The sequence below is a fragment of the Lampetra fluviatilis genome, chromosome 1 (assembly GCF_964198595.1).
Source record: "Lampetra fluviatilis chromosome 1, kcLamFluv1.1, whole genome shotgun sequence".
Taxonomy (NCBI): Eukaryota; Metazoa; Chordata; class Hyperoartia; order Petromyzontiformes; family Petromyzontidae; genus Lampetra; species Lampetra fluviatilis.
Window position 1 is genome coordinate 33,790,682 of NC_136275.1, and position 22,507 is coordinate 33,813,188.

Here is a 22,507-nt window from a genome sequence, read left to right on the forward strand (position 1 = left end):
GGAATAGACACTAAAGTAGGAACAATGCATCTGCGGTCACCTGAATAGCTGGGCGTACTTAAAATACACATGTTCCTTAATATTTAATTGGCTCAAGTTGAGTTGGAGGCATAAACACCATGCCGGCCAAGAAGGCTGATGCGAAACGGAGAGGAAACAAGCAGGCAGCTGACTCCCAGGAGGCCGGCAGGGCCAAGGGGAAGCCGACAGATGAGGCCAAGGAGAGACAAAAGGAAAGCAATGCGAAGGAAAAGAAAAAAGCAGAAAGCAAAGTTCCCGGAAAACCAGAAGTGAAAGGCGATGGCAAGGGACCTCCAGAAAAGAAGGGCAGAGAACCCCGCAATAAAGGAAAAGCGGATACAGCTCCCGTAAAAGAGGCCACCAAAAGCCGTGCCGACCCTCCCGCAAAGAAAGGTGACAAAGGAAAGCCTCTTAAAAGAGATGACAAAAGAGATGGGAAAGCAGAGGTTGGTAGACCTAACAAAGGCCGAGGGGGCAACAGTGAGGTGGGGAATGGAAAAAATGTGAGAAGTGATGTTAGGAGGGGAGGTAAAAATGTACCCACAAAGTTAAATAAAGTTGAGTCTGTGCAGAGCGAAAGTGAGGACAGCGAGAGGGAAGGGAGTGAGCAGGAAGAGAAACTACAGGGTGTCTCCAACAAGGACATAGGCAGCAATAGCAGCAGCGAGTCCTCTTCTTCGGATGATGATGAGGATGATGACGACAATGAGCCACCTTCAAAGAGTGAAAGGGCTCCAGCGCGTAATCTCAAAGGTGCCTCCAAGGCCATTGTGGGCATGCAGTTTACCAAGAATGTCAAAGGCAAGGTTGTCAAGAGATCCGGCTGGGTCAACCCCATCATGAGGACGTTCAGATTTCTGATCAGCTTAGGGCGCAGGAGGCCGCCGGCAGGGCACCCAGATGACAATACGGAAGATGACAGTGAAGATGAGAGCGAGGATGACAACGAAGAGGAGAGCAATGGAAAAAACAGAGATCAGGATGAGGAGGAAACGAAGGTTGGTGCAACAGCTCACCGTGCATTTGCGTCAAAGGCCAGATTAGCAGTGAACTTGGAATCTGCGGCAAAACCAGGTCAAAAGAAAAAAACTGCAGGTCAGTTTGCCGCCAAAGCGAAGGCTGCCAAACTTGCTTTTGCTACACCAAAAGGCAGAGAGGCAAATAAAGTTAAAACCAAAACTTCTGGAAAGTTTGGCTTGTTTGCACGGAAAACCAGAGCTGCACAGAAGTTGACATCTTCCTTAAAGCAAAAAAAGAAAAGATCTGGGATGTTTGGCAGGCTAAGTAGGCTAGTCCGGCAGACAAGAACAGCCCAGAAAATGGTTATAAACTCCAATAAACCGGCAGCTGAGACACAGAAACCTCCGGACAAGAAATTTGGCAAATTCGCCAAAAGAGCCAAGACAGCGCAGATGTTGGTGATTGGCAAGAAGCCAAGCACAAAGAAGGGTAAGCTGAAGAGCTGGGTCATGAATAGAACCTCTGTAATGGGCCAGTTTTTGGGAGCAATGACCAAGAGAGTTTCAACGAAGAAAAAAGGCAAAATGAATCTCGGTAAGGTTTCTAAAACAATTGGGATTTTCAGGAAGAAGTCAGCCAAGGCACAGCTCGAGGGCCCCCTGCCCTGGGCAGAGATGAGAAACTATGCTGGAGTGAAGTGTCTGGGGTCTGGACGTAAGCACAGGGACAGTGGTAGACATTTGGCGCCTGATAGTGGATCTAGATCTAATTCTGGGAAGTTTGTATTGAGTTCTATGATGCGAAGCGTCTACTCCCAGGACCAAGGCGAGTATCTCAAGGAGGACAATAGGAGAACAAGGTCGGGTAGCCGCAGGTCACACTCAACAATGCCTAAACACCTCGATGATGAGTACCCATATGACGACTTTGAGGAAGATGAGCGAATGAGGTACCACCACCACCATCAGGGAAGTTACAGATCGGTGTCCTCTGCAAGACAGAGGATCGATATGGAGCAATACGGCACATCGCAGCGTGAAAGAGAAAGGAGAAGGCCTCACCCAGGGAGCTCCCGTCCAGGGCAAAGTAAGCACAGTGGCTATCACACGAGCTCTAGGATGGAGCGCTTCAGAGAGGAGGATGAAGACGGCGGATGGGTTGAGAGCTGGAGCGAGGGAGATGACGCTGAGGAGGAGGAGGACGATGATGGCTTTAACGCGAGGGGTGGCGGGAATTCTTTCGCGATGCCCCGAGCGAACCGGACCCGACAAAGTGGCCGAATGCAGCAGGAACTCATCAGTGCGGACGTGCACACACACTGGGCTCGGGCTCCGGCAAGCGGCAGCGGCGACGATCGCTACAGCAACTATGGGGACACGGGGCTGCCGGGTAACACGTCGGATAACCTGGCTAAGTGGACCGTGTATCGTGACCGCAAGCCTTCGTACTCGGCGAGTATCCAGCGGCCCTCCAGCCGCCGAAGACGAGTTACCCAGGAGAGAGAGAAGCACACAGAGAAGGACTACTTCTCTGATGAGGTAGTTGGATTTTGCATTGAACTTTAACCCTGTCTTGGTCATAAGTCCATTCTAAAATACACGTCTCTTCGCTGTCTTCTCTCTTTGAAAACATCTCTCTCTCTTCTACCTTTCTTCTGAATACATCGCTCACCTATATTTTTGTGGTCCAGGGACTGTGTTGGCAGTGGTACAGAAACGGATGCCAAAAACACCAGGACACCATTGCCGTTAACGAACGCTGCCTTGTAACTTCTAAAATATCGAGCAGGTATAATGGTGCGTTTATATCTCTTGTATCTCTACTGAGGCTTGGAGAACAAATAACAAGAAACTGCATATTCTTGGTTCTATCGGTAAAGTCACGTAGAAGGGAAATAATAAAATAATATTGTTTTAATAGTTTTTTGTTGTTTTATATTTCTATTATTTTATTATTTCTCTTCTACGTGACTTTACCGAAAGAACCAAGAATATGAATCCCTGCAGTCACGAAAGCTTTAAATCAAAAGAAACTGCATGTTTGCACAAACCTCGACATCTGAGACACTGCTTTACAGAGGTGCACCAGCACTTCTGACATCAGGCTATTAATGCAAAATTACTGTTCTACACAGTTTTGTCGTCATTCTTGATATGGGTTTTTTTATTGTTTGGTGATGCTGTGTTAGCAGAGGTGCACAAACACAATGCACACAAACCTCAATTTATTCGCCAATAACGTTGCCTCAGAAGGGTAAATATATATAAGGTGACGTTTCAGTAAATTTAAGCAACTTCTGCTGCCTCAGACCACTTTCTTAACAGCAGCAGTGATGGAGTAATTGACAATTAGGATGAAACCGGTTCACAGTTGTCTATCATCACTGCTGCTGTCAGTTGGTCACATTTGCTCAATTTATTTTGATGGAAGTGTAATTGCAATTTACATGAATTACCGATTAATTTAGATAGCAGCTACAAACTACACATTGCTGGATAATATTGGTATGAAAAGCCCAATAGCAGGATGGACAAAACATATTTAGATGTATAGTAGTACTGCCATACTCTGCGAGTAACAAGTAGGCTCTGATTCACATCCTGGAACGGTTGTTCTAAATGATGCCTCCATTTTTAAAATACGGCACAGGTTTTAACGTGCAGGACTCAATATTTTTGATAAACACTTTCAAAGCGAGGCATTTCCCCTTTAAAACATTTACGAATAACGATCAATCTGTTTTTAAATCCTTTATATTAAGTTCACTTGCTTGCTTATGACCGTGCAAATTTTTCGGTCGTTTTTTAACCCACTTCCCGTGATCCAATCGAGCTGACATTTTGCACACAGACTCGTTGTGCGTGACAATGTATTTTCGTGACATTTTTTTCCCAAAACTTTACACTTTTTAGGAAAAAATAAATAATATTTAATTACCAATTGCTTAATGGTGGCAGCCATTCATCTGACCCATAGGTGGCAGCCATCTTAAGCCAGAGGACGAGAGGACTCTAGCTGCCACGCATATAAAGGATTTATAGTGAAAAACTTTGTTTTTACGAGTTAATTTTTGTTTGCCTGCACAGCTCGTTTTGTGTGTGAGTGTGATGCACGGTTGGTGGGGGAGTAGGGCAGGGTTCGCCGTGTTGCATGTTTCCCTGCTTTGCCGTAATACGGTGGCCCGCGGATTACATTTCGTCCATAAAATAGGGCCTGCTTGTCAATGCTGAATAATTGAGGGAGCCATGCATGATGCCCTGAACAAGGCTGTGATGTGATGTAACGCCGAGGTGGTCCTAACGCGAGTGTCACGCAATAAGCATCTGGCTGGGCCTCATGCCAAAGCGGCATCTCTTTTGCGGTCATGCAATGACACCCAGCCAGAAGTGACATGCCTCCAGACGGGGCTCTCAAACGACAGACTCAGCAGTGTATTGTTACCAATTGGAATTGAAGTGACAGATCATTCCTACAGCGAAGTCTTCATGGCCATAGTAATAGGTTTTTACCATTTCAACTGGTACAAAACTGACACCTTTATACAAGGGATCATCATTGGAACCTCATTTGCTAGTAAATTATGACTGCAGGTATTGTGGTCTATGCAAACATGACTCCTTGTAAAACAAAAGGTGTCAGTTTTGTTGCCAGATAGAAGGGTAAAAACCCAATTATCACAAGGGATCATGTTTGCAATAACCACAACACAAGCAGTCAAAATACAAACAAAAAGAAACAACTCTGATAATGATATGCACTGTCCTTGAAGTTGATTGGTCCACAACCGAGACAGCTTTTCTTAGAGCCTAGTCTCCATTGGTATTGGACCAGATTACGCCAAAAGGCGTTCATGGTCAGATAAGTGGTGGGTATGATGATGAGTTGGTTGGCACCATACCACGACAACTACACCTTAAGGGTGGTATACAAAATGACACAAGAGAGATGGTAAACATGCGTGTATTTAATTGTCTCATGAAATACTCTAGTGTTGATGCGAGTCTAATGTCAACGGGTAGACTGCTCCATGCCACATTACCAGCAACACACAAAGCACGATCATCATACTTGGCATTTACTTCCTTAGTGCTGTTACCTGTTAAAGGGTCTGAGTGAGTGTTGGAAGTTTTGTATGTGTATACAAATGCAGGATTTGGAGCGGTGGCATAGTGGTCAGCACATTGCACTATGGGGCCGTCCATAAACGACGTCACGCACCTAGGGGGGGGTCAGACATTTGTGACGATGTTTGACGAGGGGGGGGGGGGTTTGAGAAATGTGACGTCACATCAAAATGCGCAACTTTAAATGAATATAGACAACACGTTCTACTTAATTAAGTAGACTTTTTAATACATACTCTTAGGTTTTTTTCGGTAAAGTCACCCACGTGACTTTACCGAAAAAACCTAAGAGTATGAATCCTTGCAGTCACGAAAGTTTCAAATCTAGAATTTTTAATACATGTTTTCTTTTACAACATCAGAGTGCAGCGCCACATTAAATACGCACTACAATGACAATAGTTTAAAGCGATTTGAAGCATGTTTTATTTTGGGGGGGGGGGGGCAGAGCTTTGTGACGTCATATTTGAGGGAGGATCTGACTTTTTGTTACGCCGTGTGACGAAGGGGGGGGGGGAGTCAAAAATCGTCTAAAATCGCGTGACGTCATTTATGGACGGCCCCTATGAATCCGTCTACCTGAGTTTGATTGCCAGCCATCGCATACATGGGTGGCAAGAGATATCTAATCCAGTCTTGGGCCTCTCTCTTCTTCAACCTGCACTGACCAATGTGGTGAAGCAAGGTCAAAGTAATCTGTATGGCTGACAGGGCACAGGGAAGCCTTCATCCTTCAGTGGATTGACAGAGTTGTACATGCTAAACCAATGCCTTTGTGTGTGTGTGCATGTGAGGAGTGGTGCTCGCTAACAGCATTTGCCCCAACAATATGTTACAGGCTATATGGGGGATTCATATTCTTGGTTCTTTCGGTAAAGTTATTTTATTTTTTCCCTTCTACGTGACTTTACCGAAAGAACCAATAATATGAATCCCTGCAGTCCCGAAATCTTTAAATCAAAATTTATATGGGGGATCTTTGTTTTTGTGAGGAGTAGTGGTTGCAGTGGTTTGCTCACTGTGCTATAAATGTTGTGACCTGAAAACATCAGAAGCTCCTGTTCTGTGCCTCCCCTAGGGTGATTCGGGTTGCCTGGTGTTGTGTGCGCTTTGGAGGCATGATTTAGCGGAGCATTACGGGGGTTGGTGGATTGGGGGATGGTGTATAATAGAGTTAATTTTCACCAATATATTTCTAAACAACACAGAAGTCTGAAAGGACGTTACTCGTATGACCAATGTATAATTCCCACCACTGTGTTAAGCTAAATAAAAATAGCATTTTTTTTTTACTGGTAGGAACCTCCTGGTTACACCAGCCCACAGGGGATTATTGTGTCCGTCCGTCCGTCGTACAGGGAGGGGCTGGGTGGGGTGGGGCTGGGTGGGGAGGGGCTGGTCACCCCCTGGTGCCCTTATAAAACTCAACGTTTAACCTACTCACGCCGGCTTGTGCCCGCCCTCACAGTCGGGCATATTTGCGGAATACACCACGCCGCCGTTGACCCTGGCCATTGACCGAGCAACCCAACGTTCCTTCCAGCTCCCTCCGCAGGAATGTGTTATCTGCTCTGCCTTGGTGGGTTTTGATCTTTGGGCACTGTGTTCACTGGAAAATGTTGTCATGTCCAAATTAGGATGTCCCACAAAATGAAGGTTTTGTCTGGTTTCCACCCTGCTTCATATGTATAAGATGGCTATAGTATATACCCAAAAGTAAATCCACTGTAAGTCAATTGTGTGTTTGTACCATTCATTGTTGCTGTAGATCCCCTTCTGGTGGTCCATCTCTTTGTGAATCTGCACTGCTCAATGAGCCACGCTCTTGCCGGTCATATGCTGGATTTGTCTTTGTGTGTGTGCCCCTGTTTCTGCCCCCAGCTTTACTCCATCATGGACCCAGGCACCCTGCGAGCACGGGATCCGGGTGGGGAGGTGGGAATAGAGGATCTCACCCAGCTGGAGTAAGGGATGCTGATGATGCTCTGTTTGATGATGTGTGTGATGATGATCCAGAAAAGGCAAAACAATGTAGACAATGTTTAAGAGCAATTCGTGCCCTAACAATTGCTTTTTTTTCAGTCTTGATAGGCTTTAGTGGGTCATGGTCTCTTGCCTAAATTTCCTAACCTGTGTAAGTGATCTCTTTGGCTTGGGTCATCTGTGCGAGAGTGGAGAGAGAGAGGGGTAGGGGCCTGTGCTTGTCAGACCTGGGGTTTGTTTAGGGTGGCACAAAGGCATGGTGAGCACACATGGATTGGACCGCACAATTACAGAGGCAGCCTAGAATGTAAATGTGCAACGTTCGCATGTAATAAGCACTGGCAAATGCATTACAACGCATTACATTTCCATGACTTATGTACCAGATGACATTTTAGACATATTAGGCAGAACCAAGCCATTATCGGTGTTTGTAGAGACATTGTTGATGCCATATTTTGGCTTTGGTAGGCAAGATGAAGGCAGAATTCTGAGCAAGATGGGTTGGTGGGGATGGGTGTGGCAGGAGGCAGAGTGTTGGTTAAAAGGGGGCTCAGCACGGGACTAATTCAGCCATGCAGTAAGAGTAATAAATAGTGGCTAAGTTAGAGGAGACATTGTCTAAAGAAATGAAACCCAGGGAATTCGATAGGTTGGGGCCCAAAATCAAAGCATCCAATTGTCCAGGTTGCTTCTACCCTGAAGCTAGACTCATTGGCTGATTACTAAACTCTATTTAAAGCTGATCACCTAGACTTTCATGGTCAAATAAGGAGAGAAGTAAAACACACCTCCGTATTACCAATGCCAGGTGTAATCAATAAGTCAACACCAAATGGGAAGTAAACTTAGATTGTCTTCTCTCGGCCGTTGGCACGACACGACACGAGCAATTAATAAAACATATAACAGACACAGGAGCTGTAATCAATAACTGGAGTAGCTCATCCTTGTGAACAACCGACGACTTCCGTGTGTGATGCAGCGACCTGCACGAAGGAGCGATCCTGTTGAACCTCAAGAAACGGTACGACAGCGAGCGCATCTATGTGAGTGCTTTTGAATATTTACAATGAAATCATCTCCATTACTTTTCTGCTGATTTTCTATGCATTTTCATTTATTTATTGGGGGGGGGGGGGGTTCAAATTGGTGTTATAGGTTAGAGCTCTGTGGGTCTGAAAGCTCAATGTCAAGAGGCTATTGGGTGAGTTGGAGGGGTCAATATTTTAATAGGTCCAAAGGTTTAGGAGTTATGGATTTCTGGAAAAGCAGTCAGTGGATGAAAGGTCGGGGTATTTGATCATAAATCAAAATACGTATTTTTCCCACTGAGTTTCAAGAATTTCTCAGGAGGGGTTTTCTCAAATGAGCATTTTGTCTATAGGAGGAAACTGTAGCACCCAGAATAAACTAGGATAGCCACGTTGTGATAATACTATGATAAATCGTGCAATATGAGGTCCATGATAATCATATTGTCTGTTTTGCACGTAATAATTGTCTTTTCTGATTTTATGGAATATAAATATTTACGTCCAAACAAATGATGTGTGCCTACGAGGGGAATAGCGCACAAAAGCTTCACAGCTGCTGTAGGTCAGCATCCTACTTGCCGTTCTTGGTTCTACAAATACATCACATCGCTCTGCAGGAAGGTAGGTATCTCGTAACCACGATGATGTCTGCGTGATCCATCTACCTGTTGCACACTCGAAATGAAGGACGTGGGCAGGTGCTCCAAATCGAGGGCAAGCACATTTATTTATTGTAGTTAATATTCATTTTGTGAAGAACCGCACCGTCACTCTGTAAAATGCAACAGCGCAAGTTACACGCAGCAACTCTTCCGAGACGCCATTAACCATGTGGCTGGTTTACACGTGCGGTTATTCATTAACCCTGCCAGCCACCTACAGGTCCGACTCAGTCATCACCTGCTGCTGTACACACATGCATTTGTAATGTAGTAACTTGGCGGGAGACGACCTTACGGGTAGCACACTCTTTATTAACACCAACTTATATTACACGGGTGGCTAACTGCAGCCTTAACCCACGGGGTTCCCCTGGCTACACCCACACGGGCTCTTACGCCCCGTAGCTTCTCGGAACCCACCCGGCTGGGGTGTCCGTCTCGACTCTGGGTCCCACAGCCTCGTCCCACATGGACGTCAGACCACGGGTCCCACAGTCTCGCCTCCGAGCCACACAGGGTCCCGGCCCTTACAAGGACAGCGGGACTAGGGGTCTCAGGGCCCTACCTCTTCAACTCCGTCTTCGATCTTCAACTGGTTATCAACTCCCCGAGTGCTCCCGCGCGTCCCCCTTTATAGTCCTTCATGCGGACGTCGCTGAGAGCACCCACCCCAGTTGACCAATCACTGCGCGCTGCCCACGATCCTATTTCCCACCTTGTGTCAGCGCGCACAACCACGCACCCCGCGCCGCCCCGTGATCTATCACTGTCGGCGCGCGTCAACACCACCACTACACATTGATGCACTGCACAGCACATCAGGACCTTCACAGAACCACACTTTACTCCCTTGCTGCACAAGGACATACTTAAAAGAGTGATCCATTCCTAATGTACCACATACCTCACCTGCAAAGTGCTGGATTACAGGCAGGCATGTTCCACCATCGCTTGCGTGCTGCTGTTATTACACTCGTCACTTTGGCTATTTGCCCCATTCTCGGTAATGGAGACAGCCGCACATTTTTGCCAAAAAAAAACGCACAAGAAGCAACACATTCATCAGTGCTTTAATTGGGCCAATACAGTACAATTAATGTTACAAATTACTTCAATGTAGGATTATGAGACTTTTCTTATTGTTGTAAATTGACGTAATGCTCTACTATTTAAACTTTAATTTATTATGTAGGAGGCAATCAGTAAATAACATGTGGTGTACTCTTTGGTTCTTTCGGTAAAGTCACGTAGGTATAAAATAAAATAAATCACGACGTTTCGGGCGCAACACAAGTGTCCGTCATCAGGTGGAAAAGCTTGGTCTGCTATTCATTTATTTTATTTTCTACCTACATGACTTTACCAAAAGAACCAAAGAGTATGGATTTCTGCAGTCACGAAAGCTTCAAATCAAGTTTGAACCTGTACAGTATTTAACCAGGGGAACACGTAACCAGGGGATAACTCATGTTTTGTTTGAGGGCAAATTTGGGTAGCCATCATGATTAATAGTTTTAATTAAATTTGTTTTGATGTTATATTTCAAACTATCTATTATGCCACAACCGTGTAGTATTTGAGTGGGAATATCAATTTATATATAGTAGATGGCAGTTTTGGCAATTTTGCCACAGGAATTATTATCATTTATGTTGATTGGTGTTTCGTCAAACCTGTGCAAACTGGCACATTGACAAATGTGCTCTTTCTACGCATGGTGAGAAGTTGTTCATATATATTCATGTCGAGATTGGTGGGTGAACCCGCGGAAGGTTTCTGGAGTAGCCTAATTAATATCTGAAATGCTGCCAGCAAACGATAAAAGCGGACAGTGGAGTAGCTACGTGATCCGGTGGATGGAGATTGGTCACCGCAGGTCACACCGTGGGTGATTGCCCAGCGGTGCTGAGCATGAGCCTGTTGACACGAGCCTCGTAACCCGCGCGTTTTACCTCCTCCACAGACGTACATTGGGAGCATCCTGCTGTCCCTGAACCCGTACCGTATGTACGACATCTACAGCTCGGAGGTGGTGCTGCTGTACGAGGGAAAGGCGATGGGGGAGAATCCGCCGTGAGAATCGCATGCCCAGGCTCCGTACCTTGTAATGGCGTTCTTAAATTTAGTGCCTGCCTTTCAACTTTTCGCAAGCATTATCTGTCAAAATTTGACAAGTTAAATAGATTATCTTCGTGGTTCTTTCGGTAAAGTCACGTAGAAGGAAAATAATGAAATAATGAAATAATAAAAAATAAAACATTATAAAATAATTCTCACGACGTTTTGGCCACAACGCAAGCAGCCGTCCTCAGGTGAAGAATGAAACACCACCAAGCTTGGAGCGTATATTTAAGCTGGGTTGGTGGGATAAGAGCGCCTTGACAAAGGAATTTGCATATCAAGAGGAATGTAGCATATTTATGGGAAATGCAGATATGGGATTAGTCACTACTTGTGAAATGCGTAGGAGGTGGGCGGGGGGTTTGAAACCGAAAGAACCACGAAGATGAATCCCTGCAGTCACAAAAGCTTTAAATCGAAAATTTAGATAGATTACTCACAAATACTTAATTGGGAAGCCTTTAAACTTTTCGCAAGCATTATCTGTCAAAATTTGACAAGTTAGATAGATTACTCACAAATACTTAATTGGGAAGCCTTTCAACTTTTCGCAAGAATTATCTGTCAAAATTTGACAAATTATAGATAGATTACTCACAAATACTTCATTGGGAAGCCTTTAAACTTTTCGCAAGCATTATCTATCAACATTTTACAAGTTAGATAGATTACTCACAAATACTTAATTGGGGAACCTTTCAACTTTTCGCAAGCATTACCTGTCAAAATTTGACAAATTAGATAGATTACTCACAAATACTTAATTGGGAAGCCTTTCAACTTTTCACAAGCATTATCTGTCAAAATTTGACAAATTAGATAGATTACAAACAAATACTTAATTGGGAAACCTTTCAACTTTTCGCAAGCATTATCTGTCAAAATTTGACAAGTTAGATAGATTACTCACAAATACTTAATTGGGAAGCCTTTCAACTTTTCGCAAGAATTATCTGTAAAAATTTGACAAATTATTGATAGATTACTAACAAATACTTAATTGGGAAGCCGGATAGCAACATTGCCTCCTACTGGTAGACTGAGGCCCACAATCTGGCCGGTGTTGCATGAACCTCGTGGCTCACAGTGACGGCTGCCACCGGGGTCCCCTTGGTGAGACTGCAGCAGGGCACTCAAGCTTGAGATGAGATGTGATTTAAGGTGCTTTGAGTAGCTAAGGCATTTATTTAAAGTGGCCTATAAATGCAAATCCTTAGTCACTTCACTTAACATATAGAGTGGTCAATTTTTTTTTCTCACTTCAATAACAGGGAGGAACAAGGCGATGTACCTTTTCATTTTGATCTCAGTCCACCTTAAAAAAAACTGCCACAGGTATAAATGGTCTTCATTTGTATCCCACCGATAAACATCTACATTTATTTTTGGAAATTAAAAAGGTTGGCCAATAAAGACCAAAAACAATATGAATGGTATTTTTTATTTAATTCATCATGCCTCGAGATCTGTATGAAAGACATATCAAATGATTGTGTCATGTCAGATTAGTCAATGACCTGTGCATAATATATTTTCAGCCTTGTTTTAAAGTTGGGTAAGTACACGGTCAAGCAAAACCAGACACGGAAAGGAGTCTCCCTTTAGCCATATGGACTGAAAGCACAGGTGCTGTTAACGAGCACCTATTAAGGCTGGAAAAACGCATAAGGGGTGGTTTGGCAAACACCACACTCAGCTACTCCTTACATGCACGTTTAGACAAACACATTATAATTTTAACATTTATATTACTCAAGCATGTAAATTTATACTCTTTGGTTTTTTCGGTAAAGTCACGTAGGTAAGAAATTAAAATAAATTAAATCACAACGTTTCGGGCGCAACACAAGCATCCTTCTTCAGGTGTCACACTCTTAAATGTGTCCACACACTTAAGAGTGTGACACACACTTAAGCGGTGTGACACACACTTAAGAGTGTCACACCACTTAAGCGGTGTACTTTCTCTAAGTTGTCCCCACCTGAAGAAGGGCGCTTGTGTTGCACCCGAAACGTCGTGATTCAATTTATTTTATTTTTTACCTACGTGACTTTACCGAAAAAACCCAAAGAGTATGAATCCTTGCAGTCACAACAACTTCAAATCTAGAATCATGTAAATGCAGTGTCCCCTTTTCACATAGGTTTACTATGTTAATGCTGGTAATACGATTCCTGTTTTTTTCTCTCCAGCCACCTCTTTTCTATTGCAAATGCAGCCTACATGAAGATGATTGATGCCAAAGAAAATCAGTGCATTTTAATAAGGTCGGTGTGCTCATGTATTAAACACAAAAGTCCCACTGCAGTACAGCTTTACGTGAACCTTGCGTTGAAAGCTCAACTCACACTGCATGTCAGCTTTCATCATTTTTTCTGAATTGGATTGACTTTTTTAATTTCAAATACTCTGCATGGCTCATGCATTTCATAAATACCGTGATTATAACATAAAGTTGGTGTTCGAAAACGTTCACAATATCTTTGATGGTTGTCTTTTCATCCCCGTTTCTTCGTCTACACTAATACCGATCCCTACAAATGCAGAATTCTTCCAAACACATCATTGTGATAGTTAGCTTCTACCCAGTAAATTCTGTGTGAAATTGCCAAACCACAGTGGTTTCTATAAAGTTGATGTTAACTCCCCCCCCCCTTGACATGATACACATGAATAGACCACAGATAACATATCTTATTATCTAGATTTAGACAATTAACTTCCAGACTTATCTATCTCCGGTTGGGTTCTTTACATTTTAGGGTGAAACCACCACTGGTTGCTGACGGCCTTGTTAGTCTGACAAACCCTTCTCTGGATTAGTTATTTTTACATCAGTTGTATTTCCTTTTTTGTGATGGTGTATCATCTGGCCCATAGATTGACAAACACATCTGTCCAGAGCACCTTTACCCCAACAAATGCAGCGAAACCGTGCTGGGGCGGTCACATAGCCCAGTAGGGAGTGTGTTTGCAGCATGTTGCAAAAGGCTTTGAATATGGCAAGTGGGTTGATTCCTGCAGGCCACCCTGGTTATTACTGCAGGTGTATTAACCATCAAATACGGACCATCTGCTTGACAGTGGATTCTAAAAGATCCCATGATGTCATTCGAAAAATTCAGGCCACTGTGTTCCAGCGTCATAGTTTAAATTTGGCAAATATGAAAAAATTACCTCCAAATTACTCAATTTGGGATTACACATAGCTAAACATCACTCCCTACTGTGAAACGACTGCAGACTCTGTCCGTGAAACATGAGCGCCTTCATGATGTCCTCGCATGATAACAATTGTGCAATTATAAAAATGCGCTAGACTATTACTATTATTACACTGGTCAACAAACTTTTTCTGGCATAAGGTATTCCAACGGATTTAAGGTAATTTTGGGGTGCTGATTCCAAATCAGTTTTTGTCTATCACATCAGGTTTTTTAGATATCAAATATTGCATTTTCAATAAAAACTGCAGAAGAAAAATATTAAATAAATGTGGATATCTACATAAAATTATATTATAAACACACTATCCTAAAAATACAGCACCATATTTTAACACTAAAGCAGTCACTGACTCGCAACAACTTGCAATCATAAGTGACAGAGTTAATTTCAGGTAAAATCAATGAAAATGGGGTATGCCGATAGCATAAAAATGATGTGATAGAGCAAATCTGAGATCAGATTTGGAATCAGCACCCTGAAATTAGTCTAAAACAGCTGCAAAAGTCTAGGCCAGAATTTTTTTTTTGTTGACCAATGTTATTAAAGTGTAACATCGTGTTCCGGCGCGTGAATCCGGGCGCCAGCGGAGAAAGCGGCTCGGGCAAGACGGAGGCCACCAAGCTGGTTCTGCGCTACGTGGCGGCGCTGAACCACACTCGCAAGGACAACATCACCCAGCAGGTGCAGCTGGTGTCAGACAATATACCACCACCATCATCGTCCATGATCAATCCACTGCTGAATTCATGCCTTCCCATGCCATCGCCATATCTCAAAAGCCTGCTATGCAGCAACCAACCCAGCACCTTCACACGACTGATTGCATACCATCATCATCAGCCATGATGAATCCATTGCTGAATTCATGCCTTCCCATGCCATCGCCATATCTCAAAAGCCTGCTATGCAGCAACCAACCCAGCACCTTCACACGACTGATTGCATACCATCATCATCAGCCATGATGAATCCATTGCTGAATTCATGCCTTCCCATGCCATTGCCATATCTCAAAAGGCTGCTATGCAGCAACCAAACCAGCACCTGCACACGGCTGATTGTGTCACTCAAACCTTGTCTGTGGATGTGCTCTCGAACGGTTCATTGCTTGGCTACCTCTCCGTCGTTACTCGTGACCATCGTCCATTCTTACGACGTGCCTTTCCAAGCCCACTTACTTTCCCCAACAGTTTGTATGATGTAATTTACCTGCATATGATCTCTAATCTATGTGTTCCTTGTGACTGGATTAAAAAAAAAGTGCATCTTGCTTGCTGGCGCTCTCTGCCTTTTGTACGTTCACAGATCTTGGAGGCAACTCCTCTGCTGGAGTCATTTGGAAACGCCAAAACCATGCGCAATGACAACTCCAGTCGCTTCGGCAAATACATCCAGCTCTTCATGGAAGAGTGAGAACTCAGAATGATACAGTTCTCCTGTTATCAGCGTGTTACTCTCTTGTAATTGTATTTGCAGGCAGTACAAGATTAACAATGCATTGTCACGCACAGCTCGATTGTACTTATGCTGTCACAACTATATATAATTTATGCGTGTAAATCAAAAGTAATCTCTAAACTATACATGGTCTACCACTAATATACGTGGCACCAAAATTCAGAAAATAACATCAATCTGTGCTTCCTTGAAGAAAAAAAAATTACAATTAACTTTAAATAACTACCCACTAACAAAGCTTGAAATAACAGTGTTTTATAATGGGAATAAACAGACCATCAGTTAAGCTCAAAATCTCATGATGTCAAGACAGTAGAAGATGCACGGCATGCACGCGGGGATTTCCAGCATGAGAATCATCAGAAGAATATCTCCGGCTCGAGTGAGATTCGGGTTGGTGGGAGCCATGCTAGGCCGTGTTACTGTGACACGGCCTAGCACTTGCGGTTTCAGAGCTTTGGAGTTTTGTGGGTCTTCTTCTTTCGTATGGCTGATATACATGTTGAGCAACAATTACAATTTCGCATTCAGGTGGACAAGCCAGATAACCGCGTGCAGGCTCAGCGGAGTGTATCGCTGTGATGTCTCCTTTTGGGTTTTTGGATCGGACATTGCGTCGTAATATGTTGCATGGTCTGTTTTGGATGGTAATTTGTGAGAACATTATTTCAAGCGAATAGAGAGTCTATCCATTATAGGGACATTTTGTAAGAATAAGTTGGAAATGTCTCAGTATTCATTATTTCATGTTTGCTGGTACTGGTCTTGGAACTGAGTAAGTGTGTAAATCTGGGGTCTCTCTCTGAGCAGGCTTGTTTCTATGCTGGATGTCTGTATAGGCCCTCATGATATGATCGGTGACAGTTCTTAGAAATATTATCCCTAAAACATCTCATCTTCAAGCGGCCACTTGGCTCATAAGTCAGAGTGCTGAGCTGATACCACAGAGATTCTGGGTTCAAATCAGGACAGCCATCCATACTTAATCAGGTTTCTCAAGTGGAGTGAGTTGATAGCCTCAGCCTAGCGACTAATGTAACAAAAACACTTCACAGTTAAATTTGTTTTTGCACTTAACATGGATACATTCCAGCGCTGAAAATGTAACAAATAATTATCTCTGTAGCAGGGTGGGTGAGGAAGTGCTACCCCTATTGTGGAAAATGAGTCACTTGAATACATTTCAGAAGCAGTTCTGTGAAATATTCCATGAACCATTCTGCAACACGGGGCGATGCGCTGCCCAGCTAGAGTTCTGAATGTATCCTTCATCTCATGATGCCAATGACACAATTGAGATAAGCATTGGAGAACAAGGCAAGACATAGTGTTTTAAAAAAGTTGTTTCATCTAAACACATCCAGCTCATATCCTCAGCAGATTCCTTAGCAAACACTTCATGATGCATTTAAATATGTATGGTCCTTACGGCTCACGTTACATCTTGTAGCATGCTACCTGCGATGGTTGTACAGATCTCCGATGTGTTTTCGGGTTGTATCACGTGTTCTTCGGTATGATGTCCGATGTTTCTCTCCATGTGCTGGGAGCTTATTCAGTTGCTACTGGGAGTGAAACACCGTACAGCATATTCCTTGGGTCTTTCTGGAAAGTCACGTAGATGGGATCAAATGAATAATAAAATAAACCAAAAACTACGACGTTTCGATCACAACACAAGCGATCGTCAGCCTGATGACGATCCTGATGACGATCGCTTGTGTTGTGATCGAAACGTCGTAGTTTTTTGTTTCTTTTATTATTAATTCCAACCTATCTACGTGACTTTAACGAAAGTCCTTAAGAATAGGAATTCCTGCAGTCACGAAAGCTTTAAGTCAAGATTTAACCGTACAGCATGCCAAACAACATGTGGTGCACCACGAAAAACACATCGGAGATCAGGTATGATGAGAATGACCGCCATAATAAGCAAGTGGAGGCAAGGGTTCGTTCTACCAAACCGCTGCTTGTTTTAGTGGCAAGCAAACTAAACAGGAGACCTACCAGCCATGCCAAAAGTATTGTTTTTATTTTCTCTCCTAAAATTAGATTCGCGTGTAAAATCATTTGCACGGGTATTGTCATCGCTTATTGTTTCATCGTGCGTGGAAACCGATGAGAATCCAGCCCTGCCCCTCTTGTGACTCGCTAATCTTCACGTGATCTTTTGTTTCAGTGGGGTGATCAATGGTGCCATAACTTCTCAGTATTTACTCGAGAAGTCAAGAATTGTCTTTCAGGTAATGCTAGAACGATTACGCTAAAATACATCTCATACATACTATACTTAAGATGATCACATTATTCAAGCGCGTCTGTATGCACGTGAAGCTGGAAGCGCTGCTGCATTGGCACACTGCCCTTCTATCCCAGCTGCTTACAGCCCCGAGACAGAGTCCTTCTAACAGCCAGGCCCATGTGAGAGACAGGGGTATTTGTCACCATCGTAAATAAGAACGATGCCTCATCGTAAATAAGAACGATGCCTCACTTGACACAGTAAATCTGGCTGTGATGGTCCCACCTGATGACGGAGACTTGTGTTGCCTCCGAAACGTCGTGATTTATTATTTTATTTTTATTATTACTTTTATTATTAAAATTTTATTATTTTTACCTACGTGACTTTACCGAAAAAAACCTAAGAGTATGAATCCTTGCAGTCACGAAAGCTTCAAATCTAGAACGATGTTTAATTTAACCTAGTTAGCTTTGTGTGTGATGTGAAAATTTACCTGGTGACTTTTCCCGTTTGTAATTGCATATAAATGCGAGGTGCTGTGATACGTCGCATATCATTTATTTTTCCTATTAAGGCGACAGTTTTATTGACGAGTGCGGTGAGGTTTTTTGTTGTTAATGTTGCTTGTACACCACTGCCAACGTAGCATTACCAAATAATGTATGAACCCATATCACTAACGACTACAAAATTGTGTAGAAGAGTCATTTTGTAGTGAAGGTATTACGTCAGTAGTGTCTGTGCACTTCACCAAAGCAGTGTCTTGAAAGTAGCGGTGCTGGTTCCTGCAATTACTGCGCATTAGACATCTGTCTGCTGGAGCAACACGTTGCCTCTTTGAGACAATATAATAAGTATGATTTTACAAGAGCATCTGTGTGGAATTTAAGTGTTATGTGTTTTCTAATTCTACCGCTGCGTCGGTTTATTTGCAATTATGCTGTACAGAAATACTCGTTGGTTCTTTCGGTAAAGTCACGTAGGTAAAAATAAAATAAAACACATCACGACGTTTCGATCGCAACACAAGCAATCCTCATCAGGTGGAACAACCGCAGCAAGAACATGCTGAAGTCGGCTGTGGTCGTCCCCACCTGATGAAGATTGCTTGGGTTGCGATCGAAACGTCGTGATTTGGTATATTTTATTTCGACCTACGTGACTTTACCGAAAGAACCAAAGAATATGGATTCCTGCAGTCACGAAAGCTTCAAATCAAGATTGTCCTGTACAGCTCTTCGGTGTGTTTTCCGGTTGTACCGTGTGTTGTTTGTCACGATGTCCAATTCTTTGGGTCTTTCTGTGAAGTCACGTAAATAGGTTCAAAGAAAATTACAAAAAAGAACCAAAAGCTACGACGTTTCGATAACAACTCAAGCGATCACAACTCAAACGATCGAAACGTCGTAGTTTTTTGTTATTTTCTTTGAACCAATTTACGTGACTTTACCGAAAGACCCAACGAATATGAATTCCTGCAGTCACGAAGCTTTAAGGCACGATGTCCAATGTTTCACTCCACGTGCTGTGAGTTTCCTCTCTTAAATTCTTCATTCAGTTCCTGAAGAAGCTCCCAGGACGAGGAGTGAAATTTCGGAGAATCCTTATTTATCCAGGAGGAATCTGATGAGCTATGAAGCTCTTTTTCATAGATGTCCAGTAACTTTCACAGATCTCAAGTAGATGTCCAAGTGGTATCGTCATTGACCATACATCCTAAGCAGGACTGTGCCGTTAACTACATCTAAATGCTTAAGACAAAACTCTCTGAGGTAAAGATCTGTCTTATTATTATTATTAATGTGACCTATATGACCTCTACTCATTCTCTAGGCCAAAAATGAAAGGAACTACCACATATTCTACGAGCTGCTGGCAGGATTGCCATCGCAACAGAGGCAGAGGTACTACTTGCAAGACCCTGAGACCTACTACTACCTCAACCAGGTGAGTGGGGTTGCAAGCAAGAGGCTTCTTCAACCATTTACACAGAACCTCATCCTGGACTCCAGTAAGGGCAGCTTTGCTATTGGAGACCGGTGGGGCTGGGCTACGTGTGGATCAAGAACATGAACAAATTCGTGAACATTAATGATCTACTCATCTTAAACATAAATATTATGAACTACATACATTACCCTGTAACAGGTACTCTTGCACTGATGTTAGCCGCAGCTGGGAGATTGAACTTAGGTTTTCAGGTTCGTAGCTCAAATGGCTATGGAACTGCTACTCACATATATATACATACAAAGATAAAGATCCCCCATATAACATTAACATACTTCTTGGGCAAGTGCTGTTAGCAAGCACCGATGAAAGCTGGCACGGTACACGAGGGAGTGGGTGGCCAGCATCCCGTCTGGCCGCCTTTGTCTCCCTAGTGGGCCTTACCTGGTCAAATAAAAATAATTTAGTAAATTGTTTAGTTTTACACGTGACACTAGGTACTCATTTGGGGCTGAGTCGAGCTAGGGGAGGCCCAGGACCAGTTCAGATAATTGTCACGGGTGTTGGCCGTGAGCAGGAATCGAATTCGGGTTGCCGGATTTGTATCGCAGAGCGCTGACACACCACTGCTCCTCAGACATAATTACACACACATAGACACACTAATATCACATTAACTATTAATAAAAGTGAGCAGAGATGATCGACATTTGATGGAGGGAACTCAGCAGCAGCATCATCGTCACATCATCAGCAGTAGCAATGGTGGTCCTGTGATGTGACTCGACCCTGCCATTAGAATGTAATTTCAACCACTGTGTCAGACCCTCCCATAGAGATGAGTGCCAAGGGTTCTCAGTGCCAATGGTGGGTCATTTACATTCTTCGTGGCCATTTCCATGCTCTGAGTCAGCCAGGCAAGCTGAGCTCTTCAGGGTATGGGAAGTGTAACGTTTTACAGGCAATGTACGTGTTGAGGACTAGTCGACGACGACTCGGAGATGACGTGAAGGTTAAGGGCTTACGCCAAAGGTTTATTAAAGATGTTGCAACTTAACACAAGGGGTCCTACACTGAGTCCTGGTCCCAGCCCGGCTAGCTCTCTCTCGTGTCGAATCGGGGACTCTGCCAACTCCACCGACCGGAGAAAGTTGCACCTCTATCGGCTACCACCGGCTTCTCTCCAGACTCACTCCTCGATCCCTCTACCCCTGGTTCCCTCTTCACCCTTCTACTCTTACCCGTTCCCACAGTGACCCCGCTTTCGTCACTTGGTCCCCCTTAAGTACTAGAGGAGACATGACGTCATCGAGTCGCCCAGCACGCATGACGTCACGTTCTGTGACATCATCGCACTGGATGGCACTCACTACGTCACATCCCCATTTTACTCCTCTACATATGTATGTTAAAGTTATTTCGCACCACACGTAGCCAACCGTGCTAATTGGAGGTGCGGATAACATATATTCAGCAATTGCAGGTGAATATGAACCTATATATTTTTAGTAGGTGACCAAACAGACAAATGACGTTTGGTGGTCCTGCAGGGTGGTAATTGTGAGATCCCAGGCAAGCATGATGGGGAGGACTTCCGAAGACTGCTGAGTGCCCTGGAGATCCTGACGTTCAGCACTGATGATCAGGCCACCATCTTCAAGGTGCTCTCCTCCATCCTGCACCTGGGTAACGTCTGCTTCGCTTGTCACGAGGTGAGTCCAGTGACCAGGTTGTCTGCTTAGCAAGGTGGGGGGAGGGCTGCCATTAAAGGGAAATATATATTAAACAATAAAGCATGGTCTCTCCATTACTGGATGAAGTTCTCTCTATCCCACTGTCTTCCAATACGGTCCTGTGTTGGCACAATTCATCTCGCTCCAGCGCATGAACTGACCTCAAATAATTTCGTCTCCACTTGTGATGTGGGTTGTGCTTTGCTGATGGGATGGCATTCTGGTGTACATGACGCAGGTCGATGGGCAGGAGGTGGCATCGGTGGTGAGTGTGCGTGAGCTCCAGTCAGTCTCCGAGCTTCTGCAGATCTCCCAGGAGGGCCTTCAAAAGGCCATCACCTACAAGGTCACGGTGAGCGTGGGGTCAGGCACGATGGCACACACGCGGTGATATTGCAGACGAAGAGTCATACCGATGTCATGATCGTAGTTGTGACTGAGAGCTTCAGGTCTGAGTAGAACTAACTATCAAAAACAATTTGTAGCCTTTATAGAAGGGGGTCTGTTTGGAATGTTTTTGTCAACGGTGGCTAATGCTGTGTTGCTCCAACCACACCATCATATTGTCTGCTGTACTAACCTTAATAGGTGCTCACTGGTAACAGTGTGGGTGTGTGTAACTGCAGGAGGCCATGCGGGAGAAGATATACACGCCATTGTCTGTGGAAAGTGCGATTGACGCCAGGTACCTAAACTCGTGTGGTGCGGAAGTTGTGTGCGAGGAGCTCACACCATGGAGTGTTATAATCATGGGGACATTTTTTTGTTTGTAAAGCGACGAGCGTTTGAACCCAAGTTTGTTACCGTAATTAAGGCTTTAACCATTGAGCTGGCAATACCTCACATTTAAATATAATGTAAACTCAATTTACCTGCACAAGAATACGGGTAAACCGTATAGGTTGACAGGTATGGAATTAGAAACAAATATACATGTTCTTATGCAAGAATATTTTCCCAAGTATTTCCTTCAAACAGGATGGA

At 43.8% G+C, this 22,507-nt stretch overlaps 1 protein-coding gene across 1 annotated transcript in view; it reads left to right on the forward strand.

Annotated features, from left to right (window-relative positions):
* MYO15A (myosin XVA) overlaps window positions 1–22,507 on the forward strand; it is a 160,194-nt gene that overhangs the window by 47,146 nt on the left and 90,541 nt on the right. The window contains exons 4-14 of the mRNA XM_078861186.1: window positions 6,987–7,069; window positions 8,074–8,137; window positions 10,751–10,860; window positions 13,102–13,176; window positions 14,722–14,818; window positions 15,443–15,546; window positions 17,775–17,838; window positions 19,674–19,787; window positions 21,341–21,502; window positions 21,762–21,875; window positions 22,150–22,208. Of these exons, the coding sequence (XP_078717312.1) occupies window positions 6,987–7,069; window positions 8,074–8,137; window positions 10,751–10,860; window positions 13,102–13,176; window positions 14,722–14,818; window positions 15,443–15,546; window positions 17,775–17,838; window positions 19,674–19,787; window positions 21,341–21,502; window positions 21,762–21,875; window positions 22,150–22,208 (1,046 nt within the window). The remainder of the gene's footprint in view (window positions 1–6,986; window positions 7,070–8,073; window positions 8,138–10,750; window positions 10,861–13,101; window positions 13,177–14,721; window positions 14,819–15,442; window positions 15,547–17,774; window positions 17,839–19,673; window positions 19,788–21,340; window positions 21,503–21,761; window positions 21,876–22,149; window positions 22,209–22,507) is intronic.